Source organism: Cervus canadensis, chromosome 4 (assembly GCF_019320065.1).
Source record: "Cervus canadensis isolate Bull #8, Minnesota chromosome 4, ASM1932006v1, whole genome shotgun sequence".
NCBI classification, from domain to species: domain Eukaryota; kingdom Metazoa; phylum Chordata; class Mammalia; order Artiodactyla; family Cervidae; genus Cervus; species Cervus canadensis.
This window is the reverse complement of record NC_057389.1, coordinates 56,090,636-56,110,708: the sequence shown is the minus strand read 5'-3', so window position 1 is coordinate 56,110,708 and position 20,073 is coordinate 56,090,636. Positions and strand designations below refer to the sequence as shown.

General features: G+C 41.3%; 1 protein-coding gene, 1 long non-coding RNA gene and 1 other non-coding gene across 5 annotated transcripts in view; all 3 read right to left on the bottom strand.

Annotated features, from left to right (window-relative positions):
* Window positions 1–19,793, bottom strand: part of DIAPH1 (diaphanous related formin 1) — a 108,907-nt gene extending 89,114 nt beyond the window's left edge. For 2 of the 3 annotated variants that reach the window (XM_043465181.1, XM_043465182.1), the window contains exon 1: window positions 19,419–19,789. In XM_043465181.1, the coding sequence (XP_043321116.1) occupies window positions 19,419–19,535 (117 nt within the window). In that variant the 5' untranslated portion in view covers window positions 19,536–19,789. Of the gene's footprint in view, window positions 1–19,418 lie in introns of all 3 variants that reach the window. The other variant, XM_043465183.1, reaches the window with a different exon arrangement.
* On the bottom strand, window positions 1,605–13,273 carry LOC122439791. The gene is made up of 3 exons (XR_006268996.1): window positions 10,077–13,273; window positions 5,907–5,916; window positions 1,605–1,616 (listed from the first exon to the last, which is right to left on the bottom strand). It is a non-coding gene; the product is annotated as an uncharacterized LOC122439791 (long non-coding RNA).
* Window positions 10,200–10,306, bottom strand: LOC122441051. Its single transcript, XR_006269196.1, has one exon. It is a non-coding gene; the product is annotated as a U6 spliceosomal RNA (small nuclear RNA).
* Window positions 19,794–20,073: the final 280 nt, after the last annotated feature.

Below are 20,073 nucleotides of genomic sequence, written 5' to 3'. Positions count from 1 at the left end.
GAGAAATTATCTGTGTGAGTCTGACCCAATTACACAAGTCCTTTAAATCTAGGGTGAGGAGTGAGAAATACAAGGTTCAACATGCCACTTCTGGTCTGAGCCAAAGAGGCCAAACGGCAGGGATTACAGGCAGCCTCTAGAACTAAGAGTCAATGAAGAAACAGGGACCTCAGTCCTACTGCTGCAAGAGACTGAATTCTTCCAACCTGAATGCGCTTGGAAGGCTTTCCTCCAGCAACTACAGATGAGGACTGGCCGGGCTGACACCTTGATTTCAACCCTGTGACACTGAGACCACAGCCGCACAATCCATGATGGACTCTGACCAAGATAACTACGAGCTAACAAGTGGGTTTTATTTTAAGCTATTGAGTTTGTCATGTTAAAGCAGGCAACCAAAACGTTAAGCAAACTGACAAAATTTATCTAGAACTTTAGCTAAAGGAAAAAGATCATGAGTCCTATTTTTTACTTCTAGCATCCTAAAACACTGCAAGTGTGATTCTGAGTGAATCACATTAATTCTTCATGCTTCAGTTCCCCTATTTATTAAAAACAAAACAAAACCAGACACACTTCTAGGAACAATTCAGTTCAGTCGCACAGTCGTGTCCGACGCTTCGCGACCCCACGGACTGCAGCACACCAGGCCTCCTTAGGAACCATTAAGGTCATAAAATGTAGTAATGAGAACATTCTATAAAAATAATCGTGCTCTTATTACTACAGAAAAACTTCTAGAAAAACATACACATGAAGACTGTACTAGTTGACAAAGCACTCCTACAAAATGTCGAAAGGAAACAGTTATTCCTCATCTATAAATTGTATACTTAGCCATAGTAAGTCATGCCACAAAAAGATCTAAAGGACTCAGTCAAACCAGGCTCTAAATACATTTATATCAGGTCCTTCTTCAGACCGTTTATTGTAGCTGTTTTTGTGGACCGAACTGTAAGTTGCTTGGGGGCAGAAACCCACGTTTGGTTCATTTGACATGTCTCAGTTCAGTTCAGTCGCTCAGTCATGTCCGACTCTTTGCGACCCCATGGACTGCAGCACGCCAGGCCTACCTGTCCATCACCAACTCCCGGAGTTTACTCAAACTCATGTCCATTGAGTCGGTGATGCCATCCAACCATCTCATCCTCTGTCATCCCCTTCTCCTCCTGCCTTCAATCTTTCTCAGCATCAGGGTCTTTTCAAATGAGTCAGTTCTTTGCATCAGGTGGCCAAGTATTGGAGTTTCAGCTTCAACATCAGTCCTTCCGATGAATATTCAGGATCCATTTCCTTTAGGATGGACTAGTTGGATCTCCTTGCAGTCCAAGGGACTCTCAAGAGTCTTCTCCAACACCATAGTTCAAAACCATCAATTCTTTGGCACTCAGCTTTCTTTATAGTCCAACTCTCACATCCATACATGACTACTAGAAAAACCATAGCCTTGACTAGACAGACCTTTGTTGGCAAAGTAATGTCTCTGCTTTTTAACATGCTATCTAGGTTGGTCATAACTTTTCTTCCAAGGAGTAAGTGTCTTTTAATTTCATGGCTGCAGTCACCATCCGCAGTGATTTTGGAACCGCCCAAAATAAAGTCTGCCACTGTTTCCACTGTTTCTCCATGTATTTGCCATGAAGTGATGGGATTGGATGCCATGATCTTAGTTTTCTGAACGTTGAACTTTAAGCCAACTTTTTCACTCTCCTCTTCCACTTTCATCAAGAGGCTCATCAAGAACTAAAGTTCTTCACTTTCTGCCATAAGGGTGGTGTCATCTGCATATCTGAGGTTAGTGATATTTCTCCCGGCAATCTTGATTCCAACTTGTGCTTCATCCAGCCCAGTGTTTCTCATGATGTACTCTGCATAAAAGTTAAATAAGCAGGGTGACAATATACAGCCTTGATGTACTCCTTTTCCTATTTGGAACCAGTCCCTTGTTCCATGTCCAGTTCTAACTGTTGCTTCCTGACCTGCATACAGATTTCTCAAGAGGCAGGTCAGGTGGTCTGGTGTTCCCATCTCTTTCAGAATTTTCCACAGTTATTGTGATCCACACAGTCAAAGGCTTTGGCACAGTCAATAAAGCGGATGTTGCAATTTGATCTCTGGTTCCTCTGCCTTTTCTAAAACCAGCTTGAACATCTGGAAGTTCACGGTTCATGTATTGTTGAAGCCTGGCTTGGAGAATTTTGAGCATTACTTTGCTAGCATTTGAGATGAGTGTTATTGTGCGGTAGTTTGAACATTCTTCGGCATTGCCTTTCTTTGGAATTGGAATGAAAACTGACCTTTTCCAGTCCTGTGGCCACTGCTGAGTTTTCCAGATTTGCTGGTATACTAAGTACAGCACTTTCATAGCATCATCTTTTAGGATTTGAAATAGCTCAACTGGAATTCCATCACTTCCACTAGCTTGTTCGTAGTGATGCTTCCTAAGGCCCACTTGACTTCACATTCCAGGATATCTGGCTCTAGGTGAGTGATCACACCATCGTGATTATCTGGGTCGTGAAGATCTTTTCTGTATAGTTCTTCTGTGTATTCTTGCCATTTCACATGTCTAATAGTTAATAAACATTTTAAAAATTATCATCACTCTAGATTTAGGAGCATCATTCTAAGTCCAGTATATTAATTTATTCATTACTTTATTGAAATGAACAAACAAAGGAAAAGTTTCAAGTCAAGGTTTATGACAGTACCTTACGATTGTTGTAGACAGCTCAGACAAAACTTTTGAGAATAATGTCTTTCCCTATGAATAAGGCCAGGGGACCCTGAGTGGAGAAGGAAATAGGAACCCATTCCAGTATTCTTGCTTGGGAAATTCTGTGGACAGAGGAGCCTGGCAGACTACAGTCCAGGAGGTCAAACAGGATGGAGTGACTAAACAACAACAAAGAAACAAAGACATAGGCTACCTATGGGTAAAATGGGAAATAAGTCTCACCGTAGCCAACAATAGTTTCCTTCCAAGTCCTAATACACCTACCCAGGAAGGAACAGGTAAGGTATCTGTCACTCAGAATCAAAGTGAACAGAGAGAAAGGTCTGGCTCTGATTCAATTTTTTAATTTTAGTACAGGACTGACATTGTTTCTTAGGATAGCGAGGCAATGGATGATCATAACAAAAACTTGAATTCAGTTACCAAAGAATCCCATTCCAGCTTTGCCACAAGATTTGCTATGTTTCCACTAAAGGACAGAAAAGGTAATGTAAGTTTTTCTTTTTATCCATCACAATTTCAGTCTTCCTATCTTTAGGACTATGTTGTCTCACAGGGCTTCTGTGAAGAATAATAAAATAGATGTAAAGCACTTTGTTTCGCAAAGTGCTTTGTAAAAGGTATATAATTTATGATGATGGAACCAATGAAACTCCCTTCAATTCCCACTCCTTATAAAGAAGTCAATTAGAACTAGAGAGAAGGAAATAATGGATACCTTCCAATGTAGGAAACCTTCCCTTCCATTTTCAAATCATGGCCCAAAGATGGCACTGAATGAGTCAATACCTCATTGACCATTTACAGAGAAACAAACTAGATTCTGACATCATTACTTTCTGGTGCCAAAAGACTCAACAGGAGTTGTGTAGAACTGAAGTACCCACTTGGAAAAAGAAAATCAAAGGAAAAGGGTATATCTGAGGAAAGGAAGTCTACAGAAGAGAAGCAAAAAATGACGAGAAACTGAAAAACATGAACTATAAAGCTAATTTACCTTTATAAAGTTAAATGTGTCTCAGGGAAAGAAAACTGAAGATTATCTAGCAGACCCCAGGAATGAGATGGCACACTCCCATTCTCCGTGACTGCTAAGGAAAATGTGCTAAAGGAGTAAGAAAGACTGTAGCAGCTTATCCACTTAGTTCCACACTGCCTGGGCAGCCCCACAGTTAAACTCAGTATTGTCAGAATTCATGCAAGAGACAACAAAGGAAACACAGTAGAGAGGAGTCCAAGATCTTTCATTCCTAATTAAAAGACTTCTTTCAGTCTACCCCTGCCTTCCAGAATCAGTGTGTTTCCTGATACAAACCAGGGAGCCTGGAAAGATTCTAAGCAGTAGCCTATGTGAAGCACAAGTGAGAAATGCCATATAAAGAACATTAGGTACCTATATTCCATTCCCTTTTTCATTAATTTACTTATAAACTGGAAGCAATTTACTTAGAAATTAAAGCAACAAACTCAATTTCCCTCATAACCATCTAAAACTGATGAGAGTCTGCTTTCCAATAAACATTTCCCAACTATTATTAAAATGAGGGGGAAAACTATATTAATATTAGAATCAATCCTCTGACAGATAGGTCCAGTATATTCTAATAGTTCTCTAGTTGTCCAACAAGGCAAGTCTCTTGAAGAAAAGGAGAAGGTAAACTTTTGCCTCCAGCTTAGCTCATCCTGAAGCCTGGGACTGGCAGAGCCTGCATCCTAGATAGCTGATAGCCTCCAGGAAGGACAGTCCACTCAGGTTTCACTCTTCCAGCTCAGCAGAACAGGTGGAAACCAGACTGGGAACATTGCATTCTTCCCCTACGTCCATCCAAAACAAACTGCCACCCCCTTGCACTACAAAGAACTCAGGGGTTGTGAAAGCAAGCTGCCAATAAAGCAAGTACTCAGGTTCTAAAGCCCTAGTTTCCTACTGTTTAGTCAAGGCTATGGTTTTTCCAGTAGTCATGTATGGATGTGAGAGTTGGATTATACAGAAAGCTGAGTGCCGAAGAATTGATGCTTTTGGTTTTTTTAAATTTTATTTATTTTTTTTTGTGTGAAAGTCACTCAGTCGTGTCTGACTCTGTGACCCCATGAACTGAAGACTATACAGTCCATGGAATTCTCCAGGCCAGAATACTGGAGTGGTTAGTTAGTTAAGTCGCTCAGTTGTGTCCAACTCTTTGCGACCCCGTGGACTGTAGCCCACCAAGCTCCTCCATCCATGGGATTCTCCAGGCAAGAATACTGGAGTGGGTTGCCATTTCCTTCTCCAGGGGATCTTCCCGAGCCAGGGATCAAACCCAGGTCTCCCACATTGCAGGCAGACGCTTTAACCTCTGAGCCACCAGGGAAGCCCGAATTGATGCTTTTGAACTGCAGTGTTGGAGAAGACTCTTGAGAGTCCCCTGGACTGCAAGGAGATCCAACCAGTCCATCCTAAAGGAAATCGATCCTGAATATTCATTGGAAGGAATGATGCCGAAACTGAAACTCCTATACTTTGGCCACTTGATACAAAGAACTGACTCATTTAGAAAGACTCTGATGCTAGGAAAGATTGAAGGCGGGAGGAGAAGGGGACGATAGAGGATGAGACGGCTGAATGGCATCACCGACTCAATGGACATGAGTTTGAGTAAACTCCGGGAGTTGGTGATGGACAGGTAGGCCTGGCGTGCTGCAGTCCATGGGATCACAAAGAGTCGGACACGACTGAGCTGAACTGAGTTTCTGACCAATGTGTCACATGGTGTGGCAGACACGCCCATCTCCTCTGCTGTCAGGAAGGAGGTGCACACAGAGTCTGTCATTTGTGTGAGAGAACAGAGTAAGTAAAGCTTCCTCTCTTTCAAACATCTGAAGGTTCTAATAAAACTTCCAAATACATAAATAGAAAGCAATAAATAATGTTAACCTACTTTTCCAAAGTTTTGACATATTTCTCAAGATCCAAATACTGATACTTGTTCTTTACTTTCTTATTAGATCTCTTTACTGCCTTAGCTTAGACAAGCTAAGGAAAAAAGGGGTGTTGTTCATTCATTTGGAAACAGTCAATGACTCAGGAATGCTGTTTCCCAATCTCCGTAGCAACGGTCTTCTCCTCCCATGTTGTGATGTGAGAAGCAGAACGTCTACCCTTCCTCATGGGTGAGCCTGTGACTGACACACCCAAAGGCCTGCAGACAGGAAGCTCCTGCAGCTGACACTGTTGCCACACACAGGCCCTGAGTGTGAGGCCACCTTGTGTTAAACACCATTCCAAACCCTTCATTTCTAAATGATGGTTACACCTCTTTTCTTTTATCCTCACATCACTCCTGAATGATGTGAGGATAGAAGTCATCAGGGCCTACTGACAATAGCTTAACTGATCCAAAAATTATACTACTACTCAAAAAGCCAAACTTGATCTTACAAAACCACAGCAAACATTTACTGGCCTGTTAGAAATCTAGAACTAAGATTTTGCGAAAATTTGGGGAAGGGAGTAGGGAGACAGCATGAGGTGAAATCTCATTACTCCTCTGTAACGAGAAATCTTGGTATAATCGAGAGTTAAAACAAGAACTTTCTAATACTTCCAGCACCTGTACTTGTGTGGAACTATGTTCTAACACAAACACATTACAGAATTTCATGCCAAAGTACTCGGACTCCAAAGAGACTTCCATATATTAATATGTATTTTTCTCTTTGGATCTAATTATTGAAAAATAAGTATGATTTCTGGTAAACAAGAGGGGATTGTTTTACTTCATTTTTATACACATCTATATTCTCTTAGAAAATGAGAATAATGAAAATCACTTTTATAATGAAAATACATTTCCAAGGAATTTCCCGGCTGTCTAGTGGTTAGGACTCTGCTTTCACTGCTGGGTGCCCAGGTTTGATTCCTGGTGGGGGGAACTAAGATCCCACAAGCCATGTGGTGTGGTTAGGAAAAACAAATTTCCACTTCAAAAAGTAGTAATTTTCAAAGATGAGAAAGCTGAAAAATGTTTATGACACTGCTTTACAAGAAGAAAACATGTAGAAACTGTAATTGCAATATTGTAAAAAATATCTGTGCATAAAGATAATGACTAAAATGTTCAAATACTAAGTGAAATAAAAATTTAAAAATTGAAGGTTCTTAGACTTTGCTATTTTGAAAATGTATGTAAAAGTCATTTCAAAAGAAAAGTATAAAAAATCATAGCACAGCCTCTAAAGGCAAAGCAACATCATCCAATCTTCATATTCAAAATGCCCATGAGCATTTACTCTTTTCCAGTAGTACTTTGCTTAAGGAAACACTCTGGCAGGGCACGGTTAATAAACTTTAGTTACAAAATGCAATATGAGAAAGAATAATGAACAGTTAGTGGAGTCTAAAGGCTAACTCACCTAATTACATGACCTTGGGCAACTTCATACCTCTAGGCCTCAGTGGCCTTCTCATGTTAAGATGAGGAGGCTGGGTCAGATCATGTCTAGGGTCTCTTCAGGGACCCTTAAAAGCAGTGCTTAGTTACTACTGCTCTTTTGAGGGCAGCCCAATGCCTGTTGCTTGCTGAATAGGACATATCCTACAGTGGCTTCTCACCACTTCTTGTGGTTTCAATCACAGGAAACAGACGTCACCCATGGGCCTAGAAGTAAGTAACGAACAAACCCTGACGGATGCAAAGAGCTGCCAACTAAGGCCAACTCCCATCTTTTTAAAATACCAGAATCAAGAAATCACTAGAAACCTCTATGCCTGGGGAGCCTGACACACATCTTTCACAAAAACTAACAAAACTAAAAATATCTCTTTAGGCCCCATGAAAGCAAGATGAAATAATTTTAGAAGAGTCCAAAACAACTTTGCTTCTAAGGCCAAATGAAGGAACTGAAGGAACTCCATTGCTATAGGCAGAAATATGTGACTTTGGAGAAAAAACAAAGGCAATCTTACTGCCAGCAGCATTTTTCGTGGAGAGCCAGACATATCCTAGGGACTTGAAGACTCATCTTCATCTTCTTTATTCTATGTAGACCTTTAATTTAATATTCTATGTAAAGCTATGAAAGACTACTGTACTAACAGATTCAGTAACACAGGGACTTAGCAATTGTTCACTTTAACTGTATGTTAAAGACCCTAGGATCAAACCCGGGTCTCCTGCATCGCAGGCAGACTCTTCACCATCTGAGCTACCAGGGAAGCCCCAAATGTATGTTATCAATCCCAAGACGATTGGGCCAAATACTGCTCATTTATAATGACAAAAGTTGGCAGCCCTGTTCTGTGTGAAATAATGCTGAGATTTTTAATCCTATAGACATGTCCCTTCATTAAACACAAGACAAAAACTTAAGATACTATCTCTAGAGAAAATTAAAATCTTTTCTCAACAGAGTTCTTCTGGTCTGGTATAGCCATATCAGTGATTCTCTTTGCCTTACCGTTACCTTGGTGAGAGGACTAATGTTTTCAAAACTGTCATTAGATCACAGAAATGGAGAACCTTGAAAGTAATCCCAAGATTCAGAAGACTAACAGTAAAACTAAAATACGTTAACAGGATATTGCTAACATGAACTAAACTCCATCACTGATCTTAGATACCTTACAAGCTAGATGGGAGGTATGACCCACCCTCCCCAAAAGAGATCTCAATATCATATTCTCTTTCTCTTCATATATAGTGCCTTTACAAAAGGCTAAAGAACATTTCAAATTAGCATGTGATCAAAACCTACACTGCACTGTGCTGGAGTATGTTTAGAAGAAAATGAAAAGACCCAAAGATAGGCTCAGACTGTTCCCTCAATGGCAGTTCCTACCTGAGTCTACAATTTGACTCCAGATGAAGACAGTTACATCTTTTAAAATCTAGAATGATCACTGGATGTTTGAGAAGCTGGATTATTATAATGGAAAAGGAATGGAAATCAAACAAACAACTATCTAAACTCCATCTTGGCAGCAGAAGTGATTTGCTGGAACCTTAAGACTAATGTATTCAAGTTCTTCACCATCACATATTCACAAGGCCAAAAACTGCATCAACATGCATCGTGACATGCTACCAAATGCAAATTTTCAGTCCTGCTTTCTATAGGTTTCTACAGAAAGAGAACCTAAAAGCTCCTCCCAGGGATAAAATAATCTCTATGAAGTGGCTTTCTTTAAATGATTCATCTCCCACTATCCTCTTGATGGCTATAACCAGGCCATTTCTTTTTACTATAGCCACACATTCAAACTTGAGCCTGTATTCACACCACTCCCCACTCCATGAAACCCCTTCCCCCTCTCCTCTACCAATCCTTGGATTTATTTCCAGGGCTGATCATGTTCCCCATCTTCTATGAAGCTAACTAGCATTGCCCGCAACTATATTCTAAATTATTCATGCAGAGTTTGGGATATTAGTATAGATCTTTGAAATCATTCACGCTATTAATAATTCTCTCATTTCATAAGAAAAGACCAAGAAAAGAGGAGTCACTTGCCCAGAGTTCACATGGTTAATTAGTAGCAGAGTCAGACTAAGTAGAAATATATGGAAAGAATATGTCACTGGGAATGAGAGATGGGGGTTCTAGTCCTAGCTGTAAATTTGGACAGATCACTTCTCTAGGCCCACATTTCTTTATCTATAAGAGATATGAATTAAATAACTTTTAACCATCCTTTTCACCTCCAGCATTCTAAGATTCTGAATCTTAGGTCTTCTGACTCTCAGTTCAGTAATCTTTCCACTTAATTCCTTAAATTCTCTGAATTTCTACAACTTTTGAACAGCTAGAGCCTATAGCACACTGAGTAGTACAGGAAAACAAAAGGTTTCCACCACCACATACGCAGTGAAAATGCTTTCAGGACAAACAGAATCTCAAAGGTCCCCACTCCTATGCTCATGGCCTTTGAGCTTTTCCTGTCCATTCTTCTACAGCCATGGATGAGATTACAACCTCTTAAAATGCATGGACTGAACCTGTTACGTCAACCACATGACTTCTTGATCTTCCACCTTTTGGATCTAGGGCAGATTCACACAAACAAGGAAACTGTATTCTCTACTCTTTGCCACCAATCATACAGAAAATCCTAGTTTCCAGGTACCTGGACCTCTGTGGCAATGTCTTAATTATTAACCAACTGCTAGGTCTAGAGAATAAACTTCAGCAGTTCCCAGACTCAGGAAAGACGCTGGAGTTGGTAACCATTTGCAATCTTTATGGTTGAGTTTCAGGGCCAGTCTTTTTTTTTCCTGGGTATAAGGTACTTTTATTGATGGCTACACAACAAGGCAGGGCTCCCTAAGCCCCTCCCCTTCCTCAGGGCCTTGGGGATGGAAACTGTGTGGAGGTCGGGAGTTTCTCAGTGTGGTGGAGGATGGAGGTGGGGCAAGGACTCCCCGGCAGCTGAGGAACTCTCTCTTCCTCTTGTGCTCCTGCTGGGGCTGGGGGTCCAGGGACCTTAAAAAATATGGAACGCTCCACAAATTTGCGTGTCATCCTTGTGCAGGGGCCATGCTAATCTTCTCTGTATCATTTCAATTTTAGTATATGTGCTGCCGAAGTGAGCACTCAGGGCCAGTTCTAACAGACAGAGAAGACAACTAGAGAGTGGGTCTAGCAGCAGCTTCCTCCTCCCTGCACGTCACCACTGCTTGTTGCTCTTGACAGTAATTCCTGACAGGTGATGCTGTTAGAGCTGTTCTATTTACAAAAGAGACATGGTTACATTTTAAAAATAATAATTTAGACAACTTTTTAATAACCAGGAGAAAGATAGCTTTTGCATGCACTATAATAGCTACTTTTACATGCTGAAGAAAAGAAAGATTTAATTAAGATTCCTGCAGTGGTTTAAAGTCTAAATTATTAAATGCAAAAGGCAGTTAGGTATTTAGCCACTGCACTTTGTTCACCTAGACCCAATACTTCTTTTCCACTAACTGAACTGAAGGAAAGTCCAGTTTTAATAAACCACAGTAGTCAAAGGGCTCTAAAGATATACCATCAAAATTTTCTATGACACTATAGAATTCCTTTGACACTATACAAGTGAAAAAAACTGGACACTTATAAACTGTCAACACAATGCAGTAAATAAAAACATGGTTTTGTGTGTGTGTGTTTTATTTTTTAATCGGCTAGACCTAGCTTTGAATTCCAGTTCTATGACCTAAAGCAAGTTGCTTGATCACACTGAGTTTCAGTTTAATTACCTATAAAGTGGGAATAATAACAGTACCTATTTTATAAGATTGATGTAGATCAATAATGAGTCTAGAACTCTTCAGTGCAGCACTAGGGCTAAGTAAGTATAACAGACAAGTGCTATTACTATTGTTACTCTTACTGTTATTATTACTCCCTGTCCTTACGGTCTGCAATGAAGTAATCTTCCTATCTATAAAGATGCTGAACAATCATTAATATTTATAGATAGGAAGATTGGCATTATACAACCTGTAACACACTGAGTACAGGAAAACAAAAGGTTTCTATCGCCACATAAGAGATGCAAATGCTTTCAGGATAAATAGAATCTCAAAGGTCCCCAATCCTAAAAGAATTGGAAATTGTCTGTCTTGTCCACAGGTGAAAATTTACACCCCAAAGAGAACATGTGGAATATAACTCACATTTCCACAGTGATAAGAGAAGAATTTGAGTTAAATCTTTAAAACTTTAGGAAAAATATCTTAGTGACTGTGATTTTAGCAAAGATTTTTGAAATATGATACAAAAAGCAAAAATAATTAATTGGACTTCAGTCCAAAAAGGAGGAGATATATTATATGTACGGCTGATTCATTTTGTTGTACAGCAGAAACTAAACAACACTATAAAGCAACTATACTCCAATAAAAATTAATTTAAAAAGAAAAAATTGGTCTTCATCAAAACTAAACATTTTTGTTCTTCAAAATATACTGTTAAGAAAATGAAAAGGCAAGTCACAGGAGGAAGTAAACATTTGTAAAATATATATCCAACAAAGGACTTGTATTTAGACTGTAATAGAAAGTTTTAAGTGGGCAAAATTTTTGAACAGATACTTCAAGGAAGATATACAGAGAGCAAGTAAACACACGAAAAGATGCTCAACATCATTAAAGAAATGCAAATTAAAGCTACACTGAGGACTTCCCTGGGGGTCCAGCGGTAAAGAATCCACCTGCCAGTGCAGGGGAGAGGTGTTCGATCCCTTGTCAGGGAAGATTCCTCATGCCTCAGAGCAACTAATAAGCCCACGTGCCAAAATTACTGGAGCCCCTGAGACGCAGCTACCGAGCCCACATGCCCAGGGCTCATGCTCCGCAACGAGAGAAGCCACTGCAACAAGAAGCCCATGCACAGCAGAGTAGCCCCTGCTCATAGCAATGAAAACCTGGTGCTGCAAAAAAAAAAAAAAAAAGCCACACTGAGATACCATTTGTTGACTGAAAAAAAAAAACAAAAAAAAAACCACACAATCTAAAAAGCTGAAATTTATGTTTTAATCAAAGGCCTTACTGAGGACTACAGCCTGGGATGGCAGTCTCTCAGACAGCTCTGAGGGACCATTCCAAAGATGTAAGAAAGGAACTGGGATACATAGGAATTTTTGCTGGGAAAAAACCATGAGGTTGCACATCAACTGATTACTGCTAATTACAAAACAGATTATCTCAAGTTAATGATTTCAGCACTTTTCTGTACATGGGAAGATGTAAGAGTACAGGCTTACTGAATCATTCCTCTGATACACATCTTAACTACCTAAGGCCAGTATCCTATTTCTCTCCATCCTGAATTCCACTCAGGGTGCACTGTCAGGACAGCTACAGTGACTCATGACTTGGTGGCTGGCAACCTGTTTTTCTCCTTCCTGAATTCCCCTCAGGGTACACCATCAGTGACCCCAACAGTGGCTGATGGCTTTATGGCCACAACATCCTTTGCTTACTGAGATGGCAGACAAATTCTGTGTCCACACTATATATACCCACTGTGCATGTGTGCATGCATGCTCTTTGTGACCCCATGGACTGCAGCCTGCCAGGCTCCTACGTCCATGGAATTCTCCAGGCAAGAATACTGAAGTGGGTTGCCATTTCTTCCTTCAGGGTATCTTTCCAACCCAGGGATGGAACACACATCTCCAGTACTGGCAGGCAGATTCTTTACCACTGAGTCACCTGGGAAGCCCTCACACACTCACCAGAATGGCTAAAATTTAAAACTGATCATACGAAGAGCTGACAAGGAACCAGAACCCATACACTGCTTGTGAAACTGTAAAATGGTACAACCATTTGGGAAAACAGTTTGGCAATTTCTTGGAAAGTTAATCATAGCCGTATCACATAGCCAAGTCATTCCACTCCTAGGTATTTACAAAAGAAAAATAAAGGCGTATGCCCAGACAAAAACTTGTACATGAATGTTCCCAGCAAAACAATAAAGAACCAAAACTAGAAACAATCCAAACATCAAAGCCCCCAAACTGGAAACAATTCAAATGTCTATATGGTAAATAAATAAATTATGGTAGGGGCTTCCCTGGTAGCTCACTGGTAGAGGAGCTGCCTGCCAATGCAGGAGACACAGGTTCGATCTATGATCCAGGAAGATCTCACATTCAGCGGGGCAACTAAGCCAGTGCACCACAACCACTGAGGTTGTGCTCTGGAGCCTGGCAGCCACAACTATTGAGCCCAGATGCCGCAACTACAGAAACCTGAGTACCCTGGATCCCATGCTCTACAACAAGGCAAGGCACCACAATGAGAAACCTGTGCACCACAACTAAAGAGAAGCCTGGGCAGCAATGATGACCCAGCACAGCCAAAATAAATAAATAAAATTATAAAAAAATTAATTATGGTAAACCCATACAATGTAATACTACTCTGCAATAAAAAAAATGAGCTATTAATATAGCTAACATAAATACATTATGCTGAAAGAAGCCAAAAGAAAGGATTCATATTGTGTATAATACCATTTATATAAGCTTCTAGAAAATACAAACAATCTACAGTTAAAGAAAGCAAATCAGTGATTAGTTACCTGAGCACTGGGGCACAAGGAGGGGTGAGAAGGAGAGATTACAATGAGGCAGAAGGAACTGTTGAGGGTGTGGGATATATTCATTGTGCACTAAATATATGCTGTTTATTATATGTTAATTATACACCAATAAAAAAAGATGGTTAGGGTTAACAGCCAGAAAGGTGAAGACCCTGAATAAAGTAAATAAAGTATGAGCTACTCGGCAGGCGGAGGAAGGGGGGACGAGAGGGGAAGTGAGGGTTATCTTTTTACTTGACCCTCAAGTTCTAACATAGTTTTAAAAAAGCAGCTATATCTGAGATATAAGCCTACTACCTTGGTTTTCTGTAACCTTTAGGATCAAAGACAGTTTATAAATCAATCTCTGCTGGATCCTTAAAGTATGCTAAGTCTTAAAAGAAAATGAAAATCCTATTGCTTTCAAACAGTATTATTCCTAAAACAGGGAATAAGTCACAATCAGAAACCTGGAAAAATCTTCTAGGACACCATAAACTCTACCTGTATCTGCTACCCTGACAAAATGCCAAAGCAGCTACTGCCTAAAGACCACTTATAATCACAGCCAAGGATAAAATTTCCCATCTTCCATACAACATGGCTTCCACACACGAATGCAACGTGTTTCTCTTAATTCAGTTCATTATGATAATTCTTTCTTGTGTCCCCTTATCCGTCTCATCCCCCTTCTTGGAGGGAAGAAAATTTAAGCAACTATTTAAAGGACAAATTGATACTCCCTAATTGTCACAGAACTATACAACAGAGTCACTTTCTTCAATATTTTCTCTCTGTCTCAGAGTTTCTAGCATATCTCTTCCTTTTACATGATCACTTTCTTCCAAGATCCTGAAATTTACTAAAGGAAATGTAGAATCCAAAATCTATGCTTTTTTCCTCAGCTGGTTATTTATTCAATTTTCAACCTACAACTGTAAGAAGGGATTGCTGCTGCACTGAGTGGGTGTTTGGGCTTGATGACATTTAAAGGCCCTTCCAACTCTAAAATTTTAAGACTACCATTCATAGCAAGCGTTAATAATGAATGAAGTAAGAATCTCCAAGTTGAAAGAACAATGATTAACCCAGAGTTATCCTGTAATCAGTGGTAAAATTCCTTAAAATACTGGTCTCAATTTCCCTTTTCCTTCAGTAACTTTACTCTCTTAAAAAAGAGTTCTTCGATTAGAAAAATTGTTTGGAAAAAAAAGAAAAATTGTTAAAAAAAAAAAGCAGGTAGATAATAAGATATGTTCATAGTGATGAAAATATTCTTTACTTTTCAATTTTAGCTTTGAAGTTTTAAGAAATTTCAGCATCAACATCTTTTACTACTACTGATTCCCCAAAGGCCTGGATATCCAAAGGGCTAGAATCAGCTCTTACAGCAGCTGGGCAATATTAAAAAAACAAAGAGGGAGGGAATGACAGACAGCAGGGTAGGGAGAGAGGGCTGGCACGGTCTCACCTGGTCTCACCTAACCCTAATCAGGGACAACCAATCAATGGTGCTCTGCTGGTTAGCAAGTGGTGATTTTTTCCCTACTGCTTTCAAATAAAAGTGATAAAGAATAGAAGGTTCAACATAATAAATAAAAACACAAGGTTTGTTTGAATATGGGGATGCTTTTGGTAGTCATGAATGATTTCAACTGAGACACAAAATGATAGAAAACACCACCTGCATGTACAAACTGTTTCTCTACAATACCGAGTATTTCCTGTTAATAAACATTAACCTGTTCTTCTAATTCACACCTTATCTTTTAAGCCTCTATTACATTTCACTGAAAATATAACACTCTCCAAGAATAACTTGGCAATCCATTTACAAAATACACTGAGCACCCCAGGGGTAACAAAAAGTGATTTTACCACAGAGGGAATAAAATTAGTCTATTCTGACCTGTATACCCATCAACAAAGTTAAATCATTCCTCACTTGTTACTATTTTCTTAGCTTTTTAAATAAACAATTAACAAGTCATAAAATTTTCAACTCTTTTCATAAAAATATCCCAACATTTAACAACTCTCTCAAGAGATTTAAATGCTGAGGCATTCCTTCAGTTTCACCTCCTATGAAGAGGATTTCCTTAGAGACAAGTGAAAATAACATTATCCAGTGATCCTTGGGCTCTGTCTTTAAAGACTAGGCAGGCAGAGAGCAAATTTTTCAGGTATCATGCAGTCATCTCAAACTCTCAGTAACATTCCTGTAGGTTTCCCTCCCTCTTTTCAAACTATGTAATCCCTGTGTTTATCAACTTTCAAAAAACACAAATGACTTGTATAAAGTTCTCTGCATACTCCTTGGTTTTGAGCGACCTTTTGGATCAAAGTTAGTATCTTTAAGAGGAAAGAAGCAGGAACAACTCTACTTCTTTTATAATCTTCACCTTTCCTAATATTTGTTTAAAATTCTGCCTAGCATCCTTCATCCTTGCTCTCATTTTGGATGGACAGGGATCTACAACTAAACGTACTTTCACTCTCACTTTGCTTTTAGAAACTGCAACATGGTAAAAATTTAACATAGATGTCCAACAATAAACAAGATTTTTAAAAGTACATACCTTGTACTGTCTCTAATCCCACATTAAGCTTGTTTTACAAAGTTAGGCTCCTAGCTGAATCAAGATGCAATAGTCTTTCTTAAAACAGATCAATCCTTGATTGTACGGGAAGACATGTAGTCTACAAAATGCAGAAATGCTCTGCAGCCTCCTAACATCCTGCTTACACTTACTCCCCTTACACATATTTCAGAAATCAGTCTATCTGACACCCACACTCATCACTGCTAAAAAGTAAGAAAACACTGTTCATTTAGCATTTTTATCTTCCTTTGTCTTAAGGGCTTCCGAAAGGAACTGAAATAATGCTGGACGAGGGATAAGCTCATGGCCCACCCAGAGACAGACTGAAGAACCAAGGAATAGAACACCAGATAGCATGGCTTCACCACACACATTTGCATCTCGAACATGTTTTAAAAAGATGATCCTCACCACTTTTTCAACTTAGGCTCTTTGTGTCCTTTCCACACAAGCTACCTCAAAGAGTAAAGAGCAAATCTTTGGTAACTTGTGAGTTCTGTATTCTCATCAGTTGATCTGCACTTAGAATCCGCATAAGCTTGGAAAGGTATACAGCAGCTAAAGGGATTAGTAACTCCTCAGATGCAAACAAATAATCTTCAGGCACACTCAGTCCAAACGAGTGCAGTTTTATAAAATGTATTCTTAATGGAGTTCCCGAGGACACACACTAGAAAAGGTGGAGTAGGCGAAACCCCTTTGACTTCACTTTTAGCCTACAGTTCAAGAAAACTAAGCCATGGGTAACAGAAGCAAACCAGCAATCTCACCCACTCTACCCACCCCCACATACATACACAGACACAAAGAGAAGTGGATTGCAATGCTCCTCCTCGGCTCTCATTTCCACAGAGTTCTTACATAAAAAGCAATGAGAAAGAATATGGTAAAGCCTTGAGGTATGGTATAGTTGGCAATAAAGGGGTTAAACAGCACTACTTTCCTGGAAACCTACCAACCCCCAGCCAGGAATGCAATTCTCCTCACTACCTGTGTGTGTTACATATTTTCTAAAAATTCAGCAGATTAAGAGTTAAGAAAAACACCTCGAAAGAAAAAGAGAACTTGGTTCAGCTCCACCCTCCCTAAAGCAAATACCAACAACTCTGAGCCAAATCCACTCAGCATACACAAGACTCCATGGACATTCCAAAAACAGGTGAAAAGAAGTTCAATTTCCTCAGGTATCTCACCTTTCAGCCCCAAATACTTAGCAGAATTCACAAATTAGTGAAACTCATGTTGGGTAAAACAAAAGCACACATAAAATTCCATTTAGAATTTGAAAAACATTTACAAGTCACAAAGGTCACTATAAATCAGCAAAAATAGCTGGAATTCGGGTGAGTAAGGTCAAATAGTACCCATGGAAACAAAAGCAAAACAAAAGGATACAGAAATAGAAGATACACGGGCCCTAAAGCTTAAGACTTAGCAGGAAAGCTCCCTAACTAGAGTGTCATGCTTATCCTAAAGAAACCTGGGAGAATGTTGCTTTGATCACCAGTGAGGGAAAGTTGTCACTACTATTAAACCCACATTTCTGGGGGGAAAAAAAGATAGTCACCAGATAAAAACAGGCACTGACTTGACAGCCTATAGTCACTGGAAAGGACAGTCCAGAAGCACCTGTCTTGATGGAAATAGGTAGGAAGAGATGAGTCACTATTTTAAATCTGTTCAGTACTCTCCACAGCTCAACCCTGTACATCCCAAAGCAACATTATCTTCCTGTTTTCATCACTTTCTCAGTTTTCTTCCCAAACTTGTGGAGTTGCGTCAGAATGCTAATGGGTGGGGATAAGAGAAAAGAGAAAGAGGGAAAGTTAGAAACCATTTGGTTAGTAGAAAGAGACATTGGGGCGGCAGAGTGAATTACCTGAGAGAGAAGACTACAAAACTAGTTAGGAACGGTTATTAAGATCCAAGACGCCCTATCTTGGACAGCGCCCCCTATCTTTCCCTAGATAGAGTAAAAACCAAGATTCAGTGTGGGCAAAGATAATAAGATACCACGGTGTTACATGAACACCAGTATTCTTTCAGATTGGAAGTAACTGGCACCTGAAGAAAGTCTGACTCTTCTACAGGTCGGGAAAAAGGTTATCAGTGTAGCCTTGGGCACAGGAGGTAGCGGAAGAGCCGAGGCTGTCATCATGAAAATGCATAGAAGACAATATAATCAGGTACTCAAAAACTTCTGGACCATTTTAGTCCAACTTCTTCCCCGTGGGGGAGGGTGATCACCACTCTTAAGTCAAGAAGGGCATATTCTTGAGAGAAGTTCCAATCCCCTAACAAGAGACCGATTAGCAACAGGGCAAAGAGACAGGTTCTCTGGATGGGGAAATACTGGACAGCCAACTACCGTCATACCCAACGATCATAGGAACTGGGCAGGAACCCATTTCTGCAGTCACAAGGACAAACGTCCAAGGGAAGAGGGAAGGTAGCGCCCAAGTCAGGTAACATTCCTGAGGGGAAGGATTATCAGGTGACACCCGGCTGAGGGCCCAGAGAGGGGACTGGGCGGGAGCAAAGTTAGCAGGTGAAAGGGATCAAGCTTGGGGAAGGAAGTGACCTTTGAAGAAGCAAATAAGAAGAAACCAAAAAAGGGGGGAAGGGTAAGAAGAGAAAATGGACCCAGAAAAGCACTGAGGCTAGAGATAGAGAAGGCGTGTTCGGGTAACGGAGGAAGAAGAAAGGAAGTGGGGCTGAGAGGGAAGAGATAGGGTTGAGACTGTCCAGGGCTACGCGGGTAAGGGCAGAACATGAGGGAGGGGAGAAGGGGGGTGAAGAAAGCCCCGAGGTTGCCAGGGCAAGAGCCGGGTGGGACTCCGGGGATTCCCGAGGTCCCAGAATGGTCGGAGGTCGGGCTTCGGAGCCCAGCACCGAGCAAAACGAGGAAGGGAGGCGCGGGGGCGGCTCCCTAGAAACGGGCGTGCACCCCAGGGGCCAGCTGCGGGGGGTCTCTGGGTCCTGAGGGCGGTTAAGGGGCCAGCCTGAGGGAACCAGGTGGGAGGGACACTCACAAATTTCTTGGATTTGCCGCCGTCGCCGCCTGCCGAAGGCAGCTCGTCCGGGTTCCGGCCCTTCTTCTTGTCCCGGGTCCCGCGGCCGGGTCCCAGGCCCCCGCCGGGCGGCTCCATGTCCAGGTCTGCGTTGCTAGTGACCCCGCGCCCACGCCGCTCCCGCCCGGCAGCTCCAAGCCCGCCGCCGCTGCCGCCGCCGCCGCCCAGCAGCTTCTCAGTCCGCCGCCGCGCCCCGCCTCATTAGCATGCCGGGCTGCGCGCGCCTCATGAATATACAACGACGACGCCTCGCTCCCGCCCGCCTGCCCCACTTCCGCCCGGACCCGCAGCCCCTACCAACGGGGGAAGGGAGAGGGTGGAGGAAAGCCGCGGAAGCGCACTACCTGCCTGGCGGGCCTAACCATTTGGACTCACGTGGGGGGGTGGTGAGTGGGCGGTGTAACTCTCTGGGACAGCGCCGCCTGCCGGTTGGAGCGGCGCAGGCCTCCCTGCTCCCACGCAGTGCCCACGTGGCTGTGAAGCCTGAACCCTCTCACCCCCCAGACCGAGATATTACCTGAACCAAAAAAATCGCATGAGAGAGACTTATCCTGGCAGAAAATTTAGTGCCAGGCTTTCCAGGATAATAGTTTTTATGTGTTCAATACCCATGGAG